At 31.4% G+C, this 18,303-nt stretch overlaps 1 protein-coding gene across 1 annotated transcript; it reads right to left on the bottom strand.

Moving 5' to 3' along the window:
- Window positions 1-1,396: 1,396 nt before the first annotated feature.
- On the bottom strand, window positions 1,397-13,811 carry LOC119611272 (UDP-glucosyltransferase 2). The gene is made up of 7 exons (XM_037966800.1): window positions 13,469-13,811; window positions 12,672-12,811; window positions 10,156-10,339; window positions 4,687-4,983; window positions 3,948-4,612; window positions 2,152-2,274; window positions 1,397-2,055 (listed from the first exon to the last, which is right to left on the bottom strand). Exons 1-7 carry the CDS (start codon window positions 13,469-13,471, stop codon window positions 1,914-1,916), a joined length of 1,554 nt encoding a protein of 517 aa, XP_037822728.1. The 5' UTR covers window positions 13,472-13,811; the 3' UTR covers window positions 1,397-1,913.
- Window positions 13,812-18,303: the final 4,492 nt, after the last annotated feature.

Raw genomic sequence — 18,303 nt, forward strand, 5'->3', positions numbered from 1 at the left:
AGTCTATAGTCTAGTCTATAGTCTAGTCTATAGTCTAGTCTATAGTCTAGTCTATAATCTAGTCTATAGTCTAGTCTATAATCTAGTCTATAGTCTAGTCTATAGTCTAGTCTAGTCTATAGTCTAATCTATAGTCTAGTCTATAGTCTAGTCTATAGTCTAGTCTATAGTCTAGTCTATAGTCTAGTCTATAGTCTAGTCTATAGTCTAGTCTATAATCTAGTCTATAGTCTAGTCTATAGTCTAGTCTAGTCTATAGTCTAATCTATAGTCTAGTCTATAGTCTAGTCTATAGTCTAGTCTATAGTCTAGTCTATAGTCTAGTCTATAGTCTAGTCTATAGTCTAGTCTATAGTCTAGTCTATAGTCTAGTCTATAGTCTAGTCTATAGTCTAGTCTATAGTCTAGTCTATAGTCTAGTCTATAGTCTAGTCTATAGTCTAGTCTATAGTCTAGTCTATAGTCTAGTCTATAGTCTAGTCTATAGTCTAGTCTATAGTCTAGTCTATAGTCTAGTCTATAGTCTAGTCTATAGTCTAGTCTATAGTCTAGTCTAGTCTATAGTCTAGTCTATAGTCTAGTCTATAGTCTAGTCTATAGTCTAGTCTATAGTCTAGTCTAAGTCTATAGTCTAGTCTATAGTCTAGTCTATAGTCTAGTCTATAGTCTAGTCTATAGTCTAGTCTATAGTCTAGTCTATAGTCTAGTCTATAGTCTAGTCTATAGTCTAGTCTATAGTCTAGTCTATAGTCTAGTCTATAGTCTAGTCTATAGTCTAGTCTATAGTCTAGTCTATAGTCTAGTCTATAGTCTAGTCTATAGTCTAGTCTATAGTCTAGTCTATAGTCTAGTCTATAGTCTAGTCTATAGTCTAGTCTATAGTCTAGGTCTAGTCTATAGTCTAGTCTATAGTCTAGTCTATAGTCTAGTCTATAGTCTAGTCTATAGTCTAGTCTATAGTCTAGTCTATAGTCTAGTCTATAGTCTAGTCTATAGTCTAGTCTATAGTCTAGTCTATAGTCTAGTCTATAGTCTAGTCTATAGTCTAGTCTATAGTCTAGTCTATAGTCTAGTCTATAGTCTAGTCTATAGTCTAATCTATAGTCTAGTCTATATTCTAGTCTATAGTCTAGTCTACAGTCTAGTCTATAGTCTAGTCTATAGTCTAGTCTATAGTCTAGTCTATAGTCTAGTCTATAGTCTAGTCTATAGTCTAGTCTATAGTCTAGTCTATAGTCTAGTCTATAGTCTAGTCCATAGTCTAGTCTATAGTCTAGTCTGGAGTCTAGTTTATAGTATGTATAGTCTATAGTCTTAATTCGTTAAGAAATGACTTAAGATTCTACTCACCTCGTCGTATTTCTATATTGTGGACCGTGTATAACTGTATTTAACTTTTTCATACTCATACAAATTTATTAATTAGCATTTTGTGTTATAATTTTTATGGACAAAATAATTAACTTTGGTTTATAGTTTATTTCTTAAGAATTCTTTACATTTGTTATTTTAAATAAAAATTAAACTAAAACTAAAATTTGTTAAAATATTTCTTTTTAAGAAATTATTAAAACTACAAGAAAATATTTACAAAACATGAAACAAATTTTGTTTATATAAATACAATAAGTATTAGTTAAATACCCTACATTACAGCAACAAATATTAAAAGATTTTTAATTTTATAAATATATCTTTTTGATTAAACATTTTAAGGACACTCAACGCACATTAAACAAAAATATTATTATTTATATAAAATAGTAGTATTTGAGACAACAATATCACCCATTTAAGCTAAACAAAAATTATAAATAAAACCTAAATTATTTATAAAAAAATACACATATTTCTTAAGTTAAATTAAACTAAAGAAATTAAACTAAAAATTGTTACAAAGAAAACTTAATTATTTACATCCTTTTAGCTTTTGTGGGAGTGTGTAGGCTGCGTATCACATCAAAACGTGCAAAAACACGTCTCATTAAGAAATAAATCGCATACAAGGCGGCAGCATACAAAGCTGCAACATCAATCAAATAATATTGTAGCCAACTTAAATTAGAATCGAAAAAAAACATAATTTTAGTTACAAATCAATCATTTTTTATTTACTACTGTCTAATGTAAGTCGTTTGAATGTAAACATACCTCATATTACGTGCTGGAGATTGTAAATGATAAGCTCCTTTGTGACGCAAAACATATTCCGTCCAATATATGGATGTTTCCAAAGGTGTTGTACGTTGATCCAATAATAAACGTTGACGGAATCTTGAATAAAGAAATTAAATTATTAGTTTACAAATTGCAATAATAACAAAAGTTTAGTGACAAGACTAAATACCAGATTAGAGTTTACTATAGATTAGCCTATGCTGTAGTCGTTGGTCTAGTCTACGGTTCAGTATATAGTTCTGTTAATAGCCTAATATAGTCCAGTCTATAGTCTAGTCTATAGTCTAGTCTATAGTCTAGTCTATAGTCTAGTCTATAGTCTAGTCTATAGTCTAGTCTATAGTCTAGTCTATAGTCTAGTCTATAGTCTAGTCTATAGTCTAGTCTATAGTCTAGTCTATAGTCTAGTCTATAGTCTAGTCTATAGTCTAGTCTATAGTCTAGTCTATAGTCTAGTCTATAGTCTAGTCTATAGTCTAGTCTATAGTCTAGTCTATAGTCTAGTCTATAGTCTAGTCTATAGTCTAGTCTATAGTCTAGTCTATAGTCTAGTCTATAGTCTAGTCTATAGTCTAGTCTATAGTCTAGTCTATAGTCTAGTCTATAGTCTAGTCTATAGTCTAGTCTATAGTCTAGTCTATAGTCTAGTCTATAGTCTAGTCTATAGTCTAGTCTATAGTCTAGTCTATAGTCTAGTCTATAGTCTAGTCTATAGTCTAGTCTATAGTCTAGTCTATAGTCTAGTCTATAGTCTAGTCTATAGTCTAGTCTATAGTCTAGTCTATAGTCTAGTCTATAGTCTAGTCTATAGTCTAGTCTATAGTCTAGTCTATAGTCTAGTCTATAGTCTAGTCTATAGTCTAGTCTATAGTCTAGTCTATAGTCTAGTCTATAGTCTAGTCTATAGTCTAGTCTATAGTCTAGTCTATAGTCTAGTCTATAGTCTAGTCTATAGTCTAGTCTATAGTCTAGTCTATAGTCTAGTCTATAGTCTAGTCTATAGTCTAGTCTATAGTCTAGTCTATAGTCTAGTCTATAGTCTAGTCTATAGTCTAGTCTATAGTCTAGTCTATAGTCCAGTCTATAGTCAGTCTATAGTCTAGTCTATAGTCTAGTCTATAGTCTAGTCTATAGTCTAGTCTATAGTCTAGTCTATAGTCTAGTCTATAGTCTAGTCTATAGTCTAGTCTATAGTCTAGTCTATAGTCTAGTCTATAGTCTAGTCTATAGTCTAGTCTATAGTCTAGTCTATAGTCTAGTCTAGTGTATAGTCTAGTCTATAGTCTAGTGTATAGTCTAGTCTATAGTCTAGTCTATAGTCTAGTCTATAGTCTAGTCTATAGTCTAGTGTATAGTCTAGTCTAGTCTAGTCTATAGTCTAGTCTATAGTCTAGTCTATAGTCTAGTCTATAGTCTAGTCTATAGTCTAGTCTATAGTCTAGTCTATAGTCTAGTCTATAGTCTAGTCTATAGTCTAGTCTATAGTCTAGTCTATAGTCTAGTCTATAGTCTAGTCTATAGTCTAGTCTATAGTCTAGTCTATAGTCTAGTCTATAGTCTAGTCTATAGTCTAGTCTATAGTCTAGTCTATAGTCTAGTCTATAGTCTAGTGTATAGTCTAGTGTATAGTCTAGTGTATAGTCTAGTCTATAGTCTAGTGTATAGTCTAGTCTATTCTATAGTCTAGTCTTTAGTCTAATCTATAGTCTAGTCTGTAGACTACTCTATGGTCTATAGTCTAGTCTCGTTCTAATGATAATTCTACTCACCTCGCCGCATTTCTATACTGTGGATCGTGTATAACTTTCATTATCGACTTATACAGCTGAGGCGCACTCAATGTTGCCAAATCCAATTTTATCGCATAACCATCAACTTCTGCTTTCGCTGAATTTACATCATGATCACAGAAAACTGGCATAGTTACCACCGGTACTCCATGGAATACAGTTTCATACATGCTCAACAAACCACCATGAGTAACAAATGCTCTTAATTTTGGATGACCCAAAATGTCTTGCTGTGGTAACCAACGACTCAATTTCACATTTTCAGTAAGACCCTCAATATCGGCAGCATTTCCCTCATACTTCCAGAGAACATGGTAAGGTAAACGGGCAAAAGTTTGAACCAGTAAACGTTTTAAAGTGGGTGGCATATTGGCAGCTTTTACAGAAGAACCCATAGAGACATAAATAAAGCCGGATTCACCCGAGGAGGATATAAATTCTTCTAAATCTTTTGGTAAAGGTTTGGCGGGCTTACAGTGTATGCAAGCTACTTCGGCAACATTGGGGTTTAAAGCACGTGGATAGGAGACAACAGCATGACCATTTTGTAAAATGAAACTAACATTTTTGGAAATTTCATAAGGATGAGGCATATGGGAGCCAAAACGTTCTCTCATAACACGATACACAAAAGCCATAACGATCTATAGTGAATTTTAAGAATGGAAATATTTTATATACATATTTTGAGAAATCTTGTTTCTTTTCTTAAATATACCTTGTGCATCACATCTGACAAAATTTGAGCTCCTGTATTCACAGCCCTCTCCAGTAAATTCATGTTATCGGTAAAACCTGTATAGAAATTTGGTGTTACAGCATAAGATCCTGGATTACCAGACTTGGCCAAGCTACCCGTATAAAAACCCACAGTATTCATATACATAAAGGGTATTTTATATTGATACACCATGCCCAAAGCACATTCCGGAAATGCACCATCTAATATGGCCAAATCGAAATTACGATTTAATAATGCCTGTGTTTCAGCATCTTCCAACATGGCATCGCATGACTGGAAAAGATATAAATAAGAGAAAAATATAAGATATGGAAAATAAAACAAAAAAAAATGAATTATAAAACAACCTTGAACCATACAAGTGTGTGAGTAAAATTTTATTTATGATTTTTTTAGAAAAACATGTTACGTGCAACTTGTTGTAACAACTTTTTGATTTTTTATAATTTACTGCATTTTATGTGGTATGTACGTATTATGTATTATGATTAAGTGGACGGTAGGAAATTTTTGCAAAATATATATTTTTTTTTTTAATTTATCAAAGGAAATCTTGCACACGATAATTCTTAAAGAGACTATAGTCAATATTAAGAGTTAGATTATCATAAGTAATTACTAGGCAATGTTCAAGACTATAGCATAAACTAAAGCCTTAAAATAGAAACTATAGACTAACGACAAGACTGGACTATAAACTAGACTTGACTATATTCTACATCAGACTAGAATAGATTATCGACTAGACTAAAACAACACTGTAGACTAGACTATAAACAGACTATAGACTAGACTATAGGCTAGAATATAGACTAGACTATAGAACTAGACTATAGACTAAATATAGACTAGACTATAGACAAGACTATAGACTAGACTATAAACTAGACTATAGACTAGACTATAGACTAGACTATAGACTAGACTATAGACTAGACTAGACTATAGACTAGACTATAGACTAGACTATATACTAGACTAGAAGATAGACTAGACTATAGACTAGACTATGACTAGACTATAGATAGACTATAGACTAGACATAGACTAGACTATAGGCCTAGACTATAGGCTAGACTATAGACTAGACTATAGACTAGACTATAGACTAGACTATAGACTAGACTATAGACTAGACTATAGACTAGACTATAGACTAGACTATAGACTAGACTATAGACTAGACTATAGACTAGACCATAGACTAGACTATAGACTAGACTATAGACTAGACTATAGACTAGACTATAGACTAGACTATAGACTAGACTATAGACTAGACTATAGACTAGACTATAGACTAGACTATAGACTAGACTATAGACTAGACTAGACTAGACTAGACTATAGACTAGACTAGACTAGACTATAGATAGACTATAGATAGACTATAGACTAGACTATAGACTAGACTATAGACTAGACTATAGACTAGACTATAGACTAGACTATAGACTAGACTATAGACTAGACTATAGACTAGACTATAGACTAGACTATAGACTAGACTATAGACTAGACTATAGACTAGACTATAGACTAGACTATAGACTAGACTATAGACTAGACTATTGACTATAGACTAGACTATTGACTATAGACTAGACTATAGACTAGACTATAGACTAGACTATAGACTAGACTATAGACTAGACTATAGACTAGACTATAGACTAGACTATAGACTAGACTATAGACTAGACTATAGACTAGACTATAGACTAGACTATAGACTAGACTATAGACTAGACTATAGACTAGACTATAGACTAGACTATAGACTAGACTATAGACTAGACTATAGACTAGACTTAGAACTAGACTATAGACTAGACTATAGACTAGACTATAGACTAGACTATAGACTAGACTATAGACTAGACTATAGACTAGACTATAGACTAGACTATATACTAGACTATAGACTAGACTATAGACTAGAACTATAGACTAGACTATAGACTAGACTATAGACTAGACTATAGACTAGACTATAGACTAGACTATAGACTAGACTAAGACTAGACTATAGACTAGACTATAGACTAGACTATAGACTAGACTATAGACTAGACTATAGACAGACTATAGACTAGACGAATATAAGACTAGACTATAGACTAGACTAAGACTAGACTATAGACTAGACTATAGATAGACTATAGACGGAACTTAGACTAGACTATAGACTAGACTATAGACTAGACTATAGACTAGACTATAGACTAGTACTATAGACTAGACTATAGACTAGACTATAGACTAGACTATAGACTAGACTATAGAGACTAGACTATAGACTAGACTATAGATAGACTATAACTAGATACTAGACTAGACTATAGACTAGACTATAGACTAGACTATAGACTAGACTATAGACTAGACTATAGACTAGACTATAGACTAGACTATAGACTAGACTATAGACTAGACTATAGACTAGACTATAGACTAGACTATAGACTAGACTATAGACTAGACTATAGACTAGACTATAGACTAGACTATAGACTAGACTATAGACTAGACTATAGACTAGACTATAGACTAGACTATAGACTAGACTATAGACTAGACTATAGACTAGACTATAGACTAGACTATAGACTAGACTATAGACTAGACTATAGACTAGACTATAGACTAGACTATAGACTAGACTATAGACTAGACTATAGACTAGACTATAGACTAGACTATAGACTAGACTATAGACTAGACTATAGACTAGACTATAGACTAGACTATAGACTAGACTATAGACTAGACTATAGACTAGACTATAGACTAGACTATAGACTAGACTATAGACTAGACTAGACTAGACTAGACTAGACTATAGACTAGACTATAGACTAGACTATAGACTAGTCTATAGACTAGACTATAGACTAGACTATAGACTAGACTATAGACTAGACTATAGACTAGTCTATAGACTAGACTATAGACTAGACTGTAGACTAGACTATAGACTAGACTATAGACTAGACTATAGACTAGTCTATAGACTAGACTATAGACTAGTCTATAGACTAGACTATAGACTAGACTATAGACTAGACTATAGACTAGTCTATAGACTAGACTATAGACTAGACTATAGACTAGACTATAGACTAGACTATAGACTAGACTATAGACTAGACTATAGACTAGACTATAGACTAGACTATAGACTAGACTATAGACTAGACTATAGACTAGACTATAGACTAGACTATAGACTAGACTATAGACTAGACTATAGACTAGACTATAGACTAGACTATAGACTAGACTATAGACTAGACTATAGACTAGACTATAGACTAGACTATAGACTAGACTATAGACTAGACTAACTAGACATAGACTAGACTATAGACTAGACTATAGACCTAGACTATAGACTAGACTATAGACTAGACTATAGACTAGACTATAGACTAGACTATAGACTAGACTATAGACTAACTAAGACTAACTATAGACTAGACTATAGACTAGTCCAGTGATGCCAGGAGATTTTTTTCAGAAATCCCTACGCTTATGAGAAAAAATCCGTTTTACTACACCCACTTTTTATTTTCCTACTTTTTCCCTACACTACTTTTTTTCCATTTTTTCAAGTTTATCTTAAAAAAATACAAAAATAACATCAAAAACTAAAATATTAGCTCCGTTTTATAATATACATATATGTATGTATGTTTTTTTAATTTTTAGGAATGAAATTCTAGAATTTAAAATTTAATTTTTTTTTCTTTCAATTTTACATCATACAAAATCTTCCAACCACCTGACTCTTCATTAAGATTAAAAAAAAACAATTGAAAGATTTATGGCAGTATATCGAATCGTGATAAAAATTTATTTTATGTGCCTCCAACAAAAAAATTTTCATAAAGTAATTATTTTAAATAAGGTTTACTTTTGCGTTTACTTTTTGCGGTTTACTGTTATAAATTTTCAGAACATTAAATTCATTTTTTCAATCCTGAGTTACTGCATTAAGCCCCCGACTACTCTATCTATAAGGAGTCAGAATATATCGCCCTACAGGATTGGCATAATCCAAAAAGTCGTTTCAAGAAAAATGGATATGAATATTTAATGACATTTAACTATTTTTTTAATAACTTTTAAACAAATCAAGGGGTTTTAAAAATCCAGATTCAGATAGTTGAGGTTAATATGTTTCTCATCTAAATTGAAATTAAATTTTTAGTTGTCTAATATTCACAAAAACGTGGGTTTTAGTTTTTACGTTTACAAAAAATCGATTTCACATCGAAAATAATAGACATATTTGAAATTTCATAAATCTATATGAAAGATTTTAGTATGTCGTGTTTAGTTCAAGAAAGCCGAATTTTGGATTATGCCAGTCTTGTAGCGATATGTAGGTACATATATTGTAGAAATTACAAGCGGAATTTTTACTAACGATACACTTAAAACTGATTTCATTTTTAATTTAAAAGTTTAATACATGAAAGAGTATATTTTTAGTTGTTAAAAACTATGAAATTGAAAAATCCCTACAATTTGACAATAGTAAGAAATCTTTCCCTTTTTCCCTACACGTGAAATTTTTGAAAAAAATCCCTACAAAAAGGGAAAAATCCCTACACTTGGCATCACTGGACTAGTCCATAGACTAGACTATAGACTAGACTATAGACTAGACTATAGACTAGTCTATAGACTAGACTATAGACTAGACTATAGACTAGTCTATAGACTAGACTATAGACTAGACTGTAGACTAGACTATAGACTAGACTATAGACTAGACTATAGACTAGTCTATAGACTAGACTATAGACTAGAACTTATAGGAACTAGACTATAGACTAGACTATAGACTAGACTATAGACTAGTCTATAGACTAGACTATAGACTAGACTATAGACTAGACTATAGACTAGTCTATAGACTAGACTATAGACTAGACTATAGTCCAGGCTATAGACTATACTATAGACTAGACTAGACTATAGTCTAGACTATAAGCTAGACTATTGACAAGACTGTTCACTAGACTATTAAAAGAAAGTTTATCGAAAATGTTCTATTAAAAGGAAAAATTAAATACTATTACTAACATATTTCTGTGAGTGCTTTAAAGTTTAAACAAATTAGCTGCAATTATATACATATTATAATACCAATATAATAGTACAAAATAATAAATAGCTTAAACTATTAGTATGAGTTTCAAAATATTTGGATTTTCGTCTTACAAAATAACAACAATTAATCATTTTGAATACAACTAAAATTATTAATGACTGTAAATTAGACAAGTCAGCAAGTGACGACGAAATGATTAAGTTATAAGAAAATATATAAACTATAAACACACTTAACAGTTTCATTAAAACAAACTTAAAAAAATTCGATGACAACAAAACCCGCATATTTATGTTGTTACACTTTAAAACAAAACTACTCACCTCGAAAGCATAACGGACACCATCCCATACAGATATTGGCATTTCACCTGACATTCGTGCCCCCAGCAGATCCCAATTCGTATAATTTTGTATGTATTCAACTAGACCGGCCGGTGTGACCTCATGCAAACCGTTAATATGAAAATCGGAGGGAAAACCATTTAAGAAAGTTATATTGTGACCTCTGGAAAAAAATTAAATAAAAAACAAATTTAAAAAGTGTGATTAAACTAAATTTAAGTGTAATTAATACTTAGTACCATGCACTTGTATATAAATATTATAGTTAATTTAGTTTAATGTTATATGTATTTAATTAAAAACTAGAGATTTGAAACCACAAAAAATCTGCCGCTCATGAAATTGTATGTGGAATTTGTTCAATAATGCAATGTTTGTTCTTTTGTTTGTTTTAAAGCGAATTTTAAATAATTCAAATTTAAAGTTTTTTTTGTTGCACGCATCATAAAATATGATTAATTTATTGTCCAAATATGTTATTGACAGTTTTTAACAATTGTGCTGGAATTCAAACATTTTTCTTATAGAAATTTTTTAGGCTTTTGTTTCATTTTCCTTTGTTAACGTGATTATTTTTACATGCAAGTTTATTGGCCTTTATTTAGAATTTAAAAAAATGTTTACATGTTCCAAAAAAAAAAAAAAAACTTAAATAAAATAAAACTTATTGTTGTGTAGAGTGCACATTGGGGCAGTATCGAAATAATTCGGAAATTGCACATTTATAACTAGCTGACCCGAATGCCAGGGGGGAAAAGTAGTCAAAACAACTGAGAGTGTTATATTCGTCTATGCCGAATCTTATGTACCCATACCATATTTGGTAGGGCTTAAGTCAATTATGGACCGAGATCTTTTGAATTTTTATAAACAAATAATTTTGATTTTTTTATAACCACAAACTGGTTTTCTTAATGGGGTTATACGGGATCAGGGTCAATTATGCACCGATTAAGCAATTTTCTGAAAAGGTATCTTGTAGAGCGATTTTGGTTGTTTGTGGTGAATTTCAAGGCTGTACTTGTATTTTTAAGCCAGAATTTCTCAGATGAACCTTTTATGAATGGTATTGTGAATTATGGACCGATCATTAATTGGTTCATACAAAACTTGTTTATAAAAGTTAAAGTAATTTTATTAAGGTGACCTTATATGGAGGGTAGGTTCAATCATGGTTACTCATACTATCTCATAAAATCTTATAGCGAATCATTTCATAACCATTAACTGGTTTTCTGTATGGGGTTATATGGGGGTTGAGGGTCCAAGGATCATAAAATTTTGTAAAGTGATTTTGCTTCGTACAAAACATATTTATGACGATAGACTAGACTATACTATAGACAAGACTATTGAATAGACTATACTCTAGACTATAGACTAGACTAGACTGTAGACTAGACTGTAGACTAGACTATAGACTAGACTATAGACTAGACTATAAATTAGACTATAGAGTAGACTATAGACTAGACTATAGACTAGACTATAGACTAGACTATAGACTAGACTATAGACTAGACTATAGACTAGACTATAGACTAGACTATAGACTAGACTATAGACTAGACTATAGACTATACTATAGACTAGACTATAGACTAGACTATAGACTAGACTATAGACTAGACTATAGACTAGACTATAGACTAGACTATAGACTAGACTATAGACTAGACTATAGACTAGACTATAGACTAGACTATAGACTAGACTATAGACTAGACTATAGACTAGACTATAGACTAGACTATAGACTAGACTATAGACTAGACTATAGACTAGACTATAGACTAGACTATAGACTAGACTATAGACTAGACTATAGACTAGACTATAGACTAGACTATAGACTAGACTATAGACTAAACTATAGACTAGACTATAGACTAGACTATAGACTAGACTATAGACTATACTATAGACTAGACTATAGACTAGACTATAGACTAGACTATAGACTAGACTATAGCTAGACTATAGACTAGATTATAGACTAATCTATAGTGCAGGGTTAGCTATAATCCAGACTATACCACAGTCCAAACTATATTATTCTAAAGTCCAGACTAGACTATAGTTTGGACTTTACTATAGTCCAGACAATGCAATATTCCAGACTATACTATAGTTCAGAGTATAAACTAGAATATATTCCAGACTTTAGACTAGATATTGTCCACTAGACCGTAGTTCAGGCTATAAGCTAGACTATACACTAAACTGTAGTCCATACTATCGACTAAAGTATTTTCCACACTATAAACTATATTCAGGTTATATACTAAGCTTTAGTTCAGATTTTAGACTATTGAATAAACTGTAGTTCAGACTATGAACTAGAATATAGCCCAGACTAGACTATAGACTAAACTATATTCTCGACCGTTTGGGTTGTGCGATGATGAATAAGTCAGTCAGTAACGCGACTCTTTTATATATTAAGTAACACGATTACAACTTTCCAATTGTATACGTTTTGAAGTTCAACTCACCTGTGTATTAAACCTTTGGCTAATTCCCAAAAGGGAATTTTATGTGATTTTGTGCCACCCATTGTAACCATTAGTATGTCTGCTGTTAAACAACTCCCCAGACATAAGAGCAGCACTGTGCCAATATAAAATATTTCATGCTGAAAAGAAAAAACAAGAAAAAAAATCTATTAAAAATTTTCTTCAACTTTTACATTCCAAAAATAAAAAATAAATGTACTTTTTAAATAGTTTCCTACAATAAAACTTGAATAAGTATCTATTACACACGGTGTTATGGCTCTTAAGTACCTTTCACAACAAAATAATATGAAAATCTATAAAATAAATAAAATATTTTTTAACACAAATGTTAAAAAAAAAAACAAATAAATATTTTTGTTAAATGCTATTTTGGGGCTTTAGAGTAATTTTCTTTTATCTTTGGAATAAAAATCTAAAAATTTTTAAATAGTTTAATTGACCATGACCACCAGTGAGTAAAATTAACGTGTAATGACGCCTGCTTTTCCAACTGGTAAAATCACACCATATGTACAATACCAACAACATACAAATATTATGCCATAATCGAGTAAATACTTATTTTAATTTTAATTTTCTAGAAAAAAAAATTTCAAATTTTTATAAATTTAGTTTATAAAACTAAAGAAGAAAAACAACAAAATACATGCTACATACAACTTACAACATTAAATAAGTAATTATGCAACTTATTGGGTTCAAGGGAGTACAATAACCATTTTCAGTTTTTTTTAAATTTCGATTCTGAAAACATTACTTATATGGAAACTTACCATAGAATTTTGACGATCATGCTTAAATATTTCATATTATACGTGCAACATTATTCGAACAAGTACATTTACTAGAACTACTACTAGTGGTTCTTGATTTTCTGTTCAAAGATTTAATTTGCGGCTTAGTTCTGAACAAAGAACAATCCAACATGCTTTGTGGTCATAACGTCTACTTTTCTAGCATTTTTTTTTATAAATTATACATATTAAGCTAAAACAATCCGGTTTTTTAATTTTGTGGCTTAAAGTCATGTTTAGATTCAATTTTAGGCATAAAATCAATGTTTAGTTTAGTCAAAAGTAGAATTATGGTCGGTCAAGGTCGAAGAGAACACATTCTACAGTCATGGAAAATTGCAATTTTTGGAATAGTCTTCTTTTATACAAAAAGACATTAGACTATAGAAAAGCTAGTCTATCGACTACAGTCTAGACTAAAGAATAGACTATAGACTAGACTACAGACAAGGCTACTTACTGGACTATAGACAAGATAACAAACAAGACTACAGACAAACTATAGACTAGGCTATGGAATAAACAAAAGACTAGACTAGACTATAGACTAGACTATAGACTAGACTATAGACTAGACTATAGACTAGACTATTGACTAGACTATAGACTAGACTATAGACTAGACTATAGACTAGACTATAGACTAGACTATAGACTAGACTATAGACTAGGCTATAGACTAGACTATAGACTAGGCTATAGACTAGACTATAGACTAGACTATAGACTAGGCTATAGACTAGACTATAGACTAGACTATAGACTAGACTATAGACTAGACTATAGACTAGACTATAGACTAGACTATAGACTAGACTATAGACTAGACTATAGACTAGACTATAGACTAGACTATAGACTAGACTATAGACTAGACTATAGACTAGACTATAGACTAGACTATAGACTAGACTATAGACTAGACTATAGACTAGACTATAGACTAGACTATAGACTAGACTATAGACTAGACTATAGACTAGACTATAGACTAGACTATAGACTAGACTATAGACTAGACTATAGACTAGACTAGACTATAGACTAGACTAGACTATAGACTAGACTATAGACTAGACTATAGACTAGACTATAGACTAGACTATAGACTAGACTATAGATAGACTATAGACTAGACTACATAGACTAGACTAGACTAGACTAGACTATAGACTAGACTAGACTAGACTATAGACTAGACTAGACTATAGACTAGACTATAGACTAGACTAGACTATAGACTAGACTATAGACTAGACTACAGACTAGACTATAGACTAGACTATAGACTAGACTATAGACTAGACTATAGACTAGACTACAGACTAGACTATAGACTAGACTATAGACTAGACTATAGACTAGACTATAGACTAGACTATAGACTAGACTATAGACTAGACTATAGACTAGACTATAGACTAGACTATAGACTAGACTATAGACTAGACTATAGACTAGACTATAGACTAGACTATAGACTAGACTATAGACTAGACTATAGACTAGACTATAGACTAGACTATAGACTAGACTATAGACTAGACTATAGACTAGACTATAGACTAGACTATAGACTAGACTATAGACTAGACTATAGACTAGACTATAGACTAGACTATAGACTAGACTATAGACTAGACTATAGACTAGACTATAGACTAGACTATAGACTAGACTATAGACTAGACTATAGACTAGACTATAGACTAGACTATAGACTAGACTATAGACTAGACTATAGACTAGACTATAGACTAGACTATAGACTAGACTATAGACTAGACTATAGACTAGACTACTATAGACTAGACTATAGACTAGACTATAGACTAGACTATAGACTAGACTATAGACTAGACTATAGACTAGACTATAGACTAGACTATAGACTAGACTATAGACTAGACTATAGACTAGACTATAGACTAGACTATAGACTAGACTATAGACTAGACTATAGACTAGACTAGACTATAGACTAGACTATAGACTAGACTAGACTATAGACTACTATAGACTAGACTATAGACTAGACTATAGACTAGACTATAGACTAGACTATACTAGACTATAGACTAGACTATAGACTAGACTATAGACTAGACTATAGACTAGACTATAGACTAGACTATAGACTAGACTATAGACTAGACTATAGACTAGACTATAGACTAGACTATAGACTAGACTATAGACTAGACTATAGACTAGACTATAGACTAGACTAGACTATAGACTAGACTATAGACTAGACTAGACTATAGACTAGACTATAGACTAGACTAGACTAGACTAGACTATAGACTAGACTATAGACTAGACTATAGACTAGACTATAGACTAGACTATAGACTAGACTATAGACTAGACTATAGACTAGACTATAGACTAGACTATAGACTAGACTAGACTATAGACTAGACTATAGACTAGACTAGACTAGACTAGACTAGACTAGACTAGACTAGACTAGACTATAGACTAGACTAGACTATAGACTATAGACTAGACTATAGACTATAGACTATAGACTAGACTATAGACTAGACTATAGACTAGACTATAGACTAGACTATAGACTAGACTATAGACTAGACTATAGACTAGACTATAGACTAGACTATAGACTAGACTATAGACTAGACTATAGACTATAGACTATAGACTAGAGACTATAGACTACTAACTCTAAACTAGACTATAGACTAGACTATAGACTAGACTATAGACTAGACTATAGACTAGACTATAGACTAGACTATAGACTATAGACTAGACTATAGACTAGACTATAGACTAGACTATAGATAGACTATATATATAGACTAGACTATAGACTATAGACTAGACTATAGACTAGACTATAGACTAGACTATAGACTAGACTATAGACTAGACTATAGACTATATATAGACTAGACTATAGACTAGACTATAGACTAGACTATAGACTAGACTAGACTATATATACTATAGACTAGACTATAGACTAGACTATAGACTAGACTATAGACTAGACTATAGACTAGACTATAGACTAGACTATAGACTAGACTATAGACTAGACTATATACTAGACTATAGACTAGACTATAGACTAGACTATAGACTAGACTATAGACTAGACTATAGACTAGACTATAGACTAGACTATAGACTAGACTATAGACTAGACTATAGACTAGACTATAGACTAGACTATAGACTAGACTATACTAGACTATATACTAGACTATAGACTAGACTATAGACTAGACTATAGACTAGACTATAGACTAGACTATAGACTAGACTAGATATAGACTAGACTAGACTATAGACTAGACTATAGACTAGACTATAGACTAGACTATAGACTAGACTAGACTATAGACTAGACTATAGACTAGACTAACTATAGACTGACTATGACTAGACTATAGACTAGACTATAGACTAGACTATAGACTAGACTATAGACTAGACTATAGACTAGACTATAGACTAGACTATAGACTAGACTATAGACTAGACTAGACTATAGACTAGACTATAGACTAGACTAGACTAGACTATACTAGACTAGACTAGACTATAGACTAGACTATAGACTAGACTAGACTATAGACTAGACTATAGACTAGACTATAGACTAGACTATAGACTAGACTATACTAGACTATAGACTAGACTATAGACTAGACTATAGACTAGACTATAGACTAGACTATAGACTAGACTATAGACTAGACTATAGACTAGACTATAGACTAGACTATAACTAGACTATAGACTAGACTATAGACTAGACTATAGACTAGACTATAGACTAGACTATAGACTAGACTATAGACTAGCTATAGACTAGACTATAGACTAGACTATAGACTAGACTATAGAATATATTATAGACTAGACTATAGACTAGACTATAGACTAGACTATAGACTAGACTATAGACTACTATAGACTAGACTATAGACTAGACTATAGGCTAGACTATAGACTAGACTATAGACTAGACTATAGGCTAGACTATAGACTAGACTATAGACTAGACTATAGACTAGACTATAGACTAGACTATAGACTAGACTATAGAATATATTATAGACCAGACTATAGACTAGACTATAGACTAGACTATAGACTAGACTATAGACTAGACTATAGACTAGACTATAGACTAGACTATAGACTAGACTATAGACTAGACTATAGACTAGACTATAGACTAGACTATAGACTAGACTATAGACTAGACTATATACTAGACTATAGATTAGACTATAGACTAGACTACAGACTAGACTATAGACTAGACTACAGACTAGACTATAGACTAGACTATAGACTAGACTACAGACTAGACTATAGACTAGACTACAGACTAGACTATAGACTAGATTATATACTAAACTATAGATTAGACTATTGCAAGACTAGATTATAGACTAGTCTATATTACTATATAAAACAGACTGTCGTATCTTCCGATATCAAAACGTATTATAGATCTGAATTTTCCATCCCTGGCAATGAGGATGTGATGAATTTTGTTTTATTAAAAAAAAAGATTCACAAAAATTTAAGAAATGTTAAATGTTTTTGTGTATTACATATTTAAGAAAATGCTTGTTTAATATTGCACAGTGGCAAAATGTCTAAATAAATTGTAGATAATTTAGCAAAATGTTCAAAGTAAACAATTTGTACAAATAATTACTTTCTTACACTAATAGTAACATCTAAATGAATCTAAAGTGTAGGATTTTTTCAATAGAAATCTAAAATCTCTTTAATTATTCTCAAGTCTGAACTAAACCTTATCG

The sequence above is a fragment of the Lucilia sericata genome, unplaced genomic scaffold, assembly GCF_015586225.1.
Source record: "Lucilia sericata isolate MDLA Ls3-8-SP2 unplaced genomic scaffold, ASM1558622v1 Contig001405F_arrow, whole genome shotgun sequence".
Taxonomy (NCBI): Eukaryota; Metazoa; Arthropoda; class Insecta; order Diptera; family Calliphoridae; genus Lucilia; species Lucilia sericata.

Coding starts and splice junctions, on each gene's coding strand:
- LOC119611272 (XM_037966800.1), bottom strand. Junction 10,340..12,671: donor GCCAAAGGTTTAATACACAG/GTGAGTTGAACT, acceptor ATTTTTTTCCAG/AGGTCACAATATAACTTTCT. Junction 4,984..10,155: donor GTGTCCGTTATGCTTTCGAG/GTGAGTAGTTTT, acceptor TATCTTTTCCAG/TCATGCGATGCCATGTTGGA.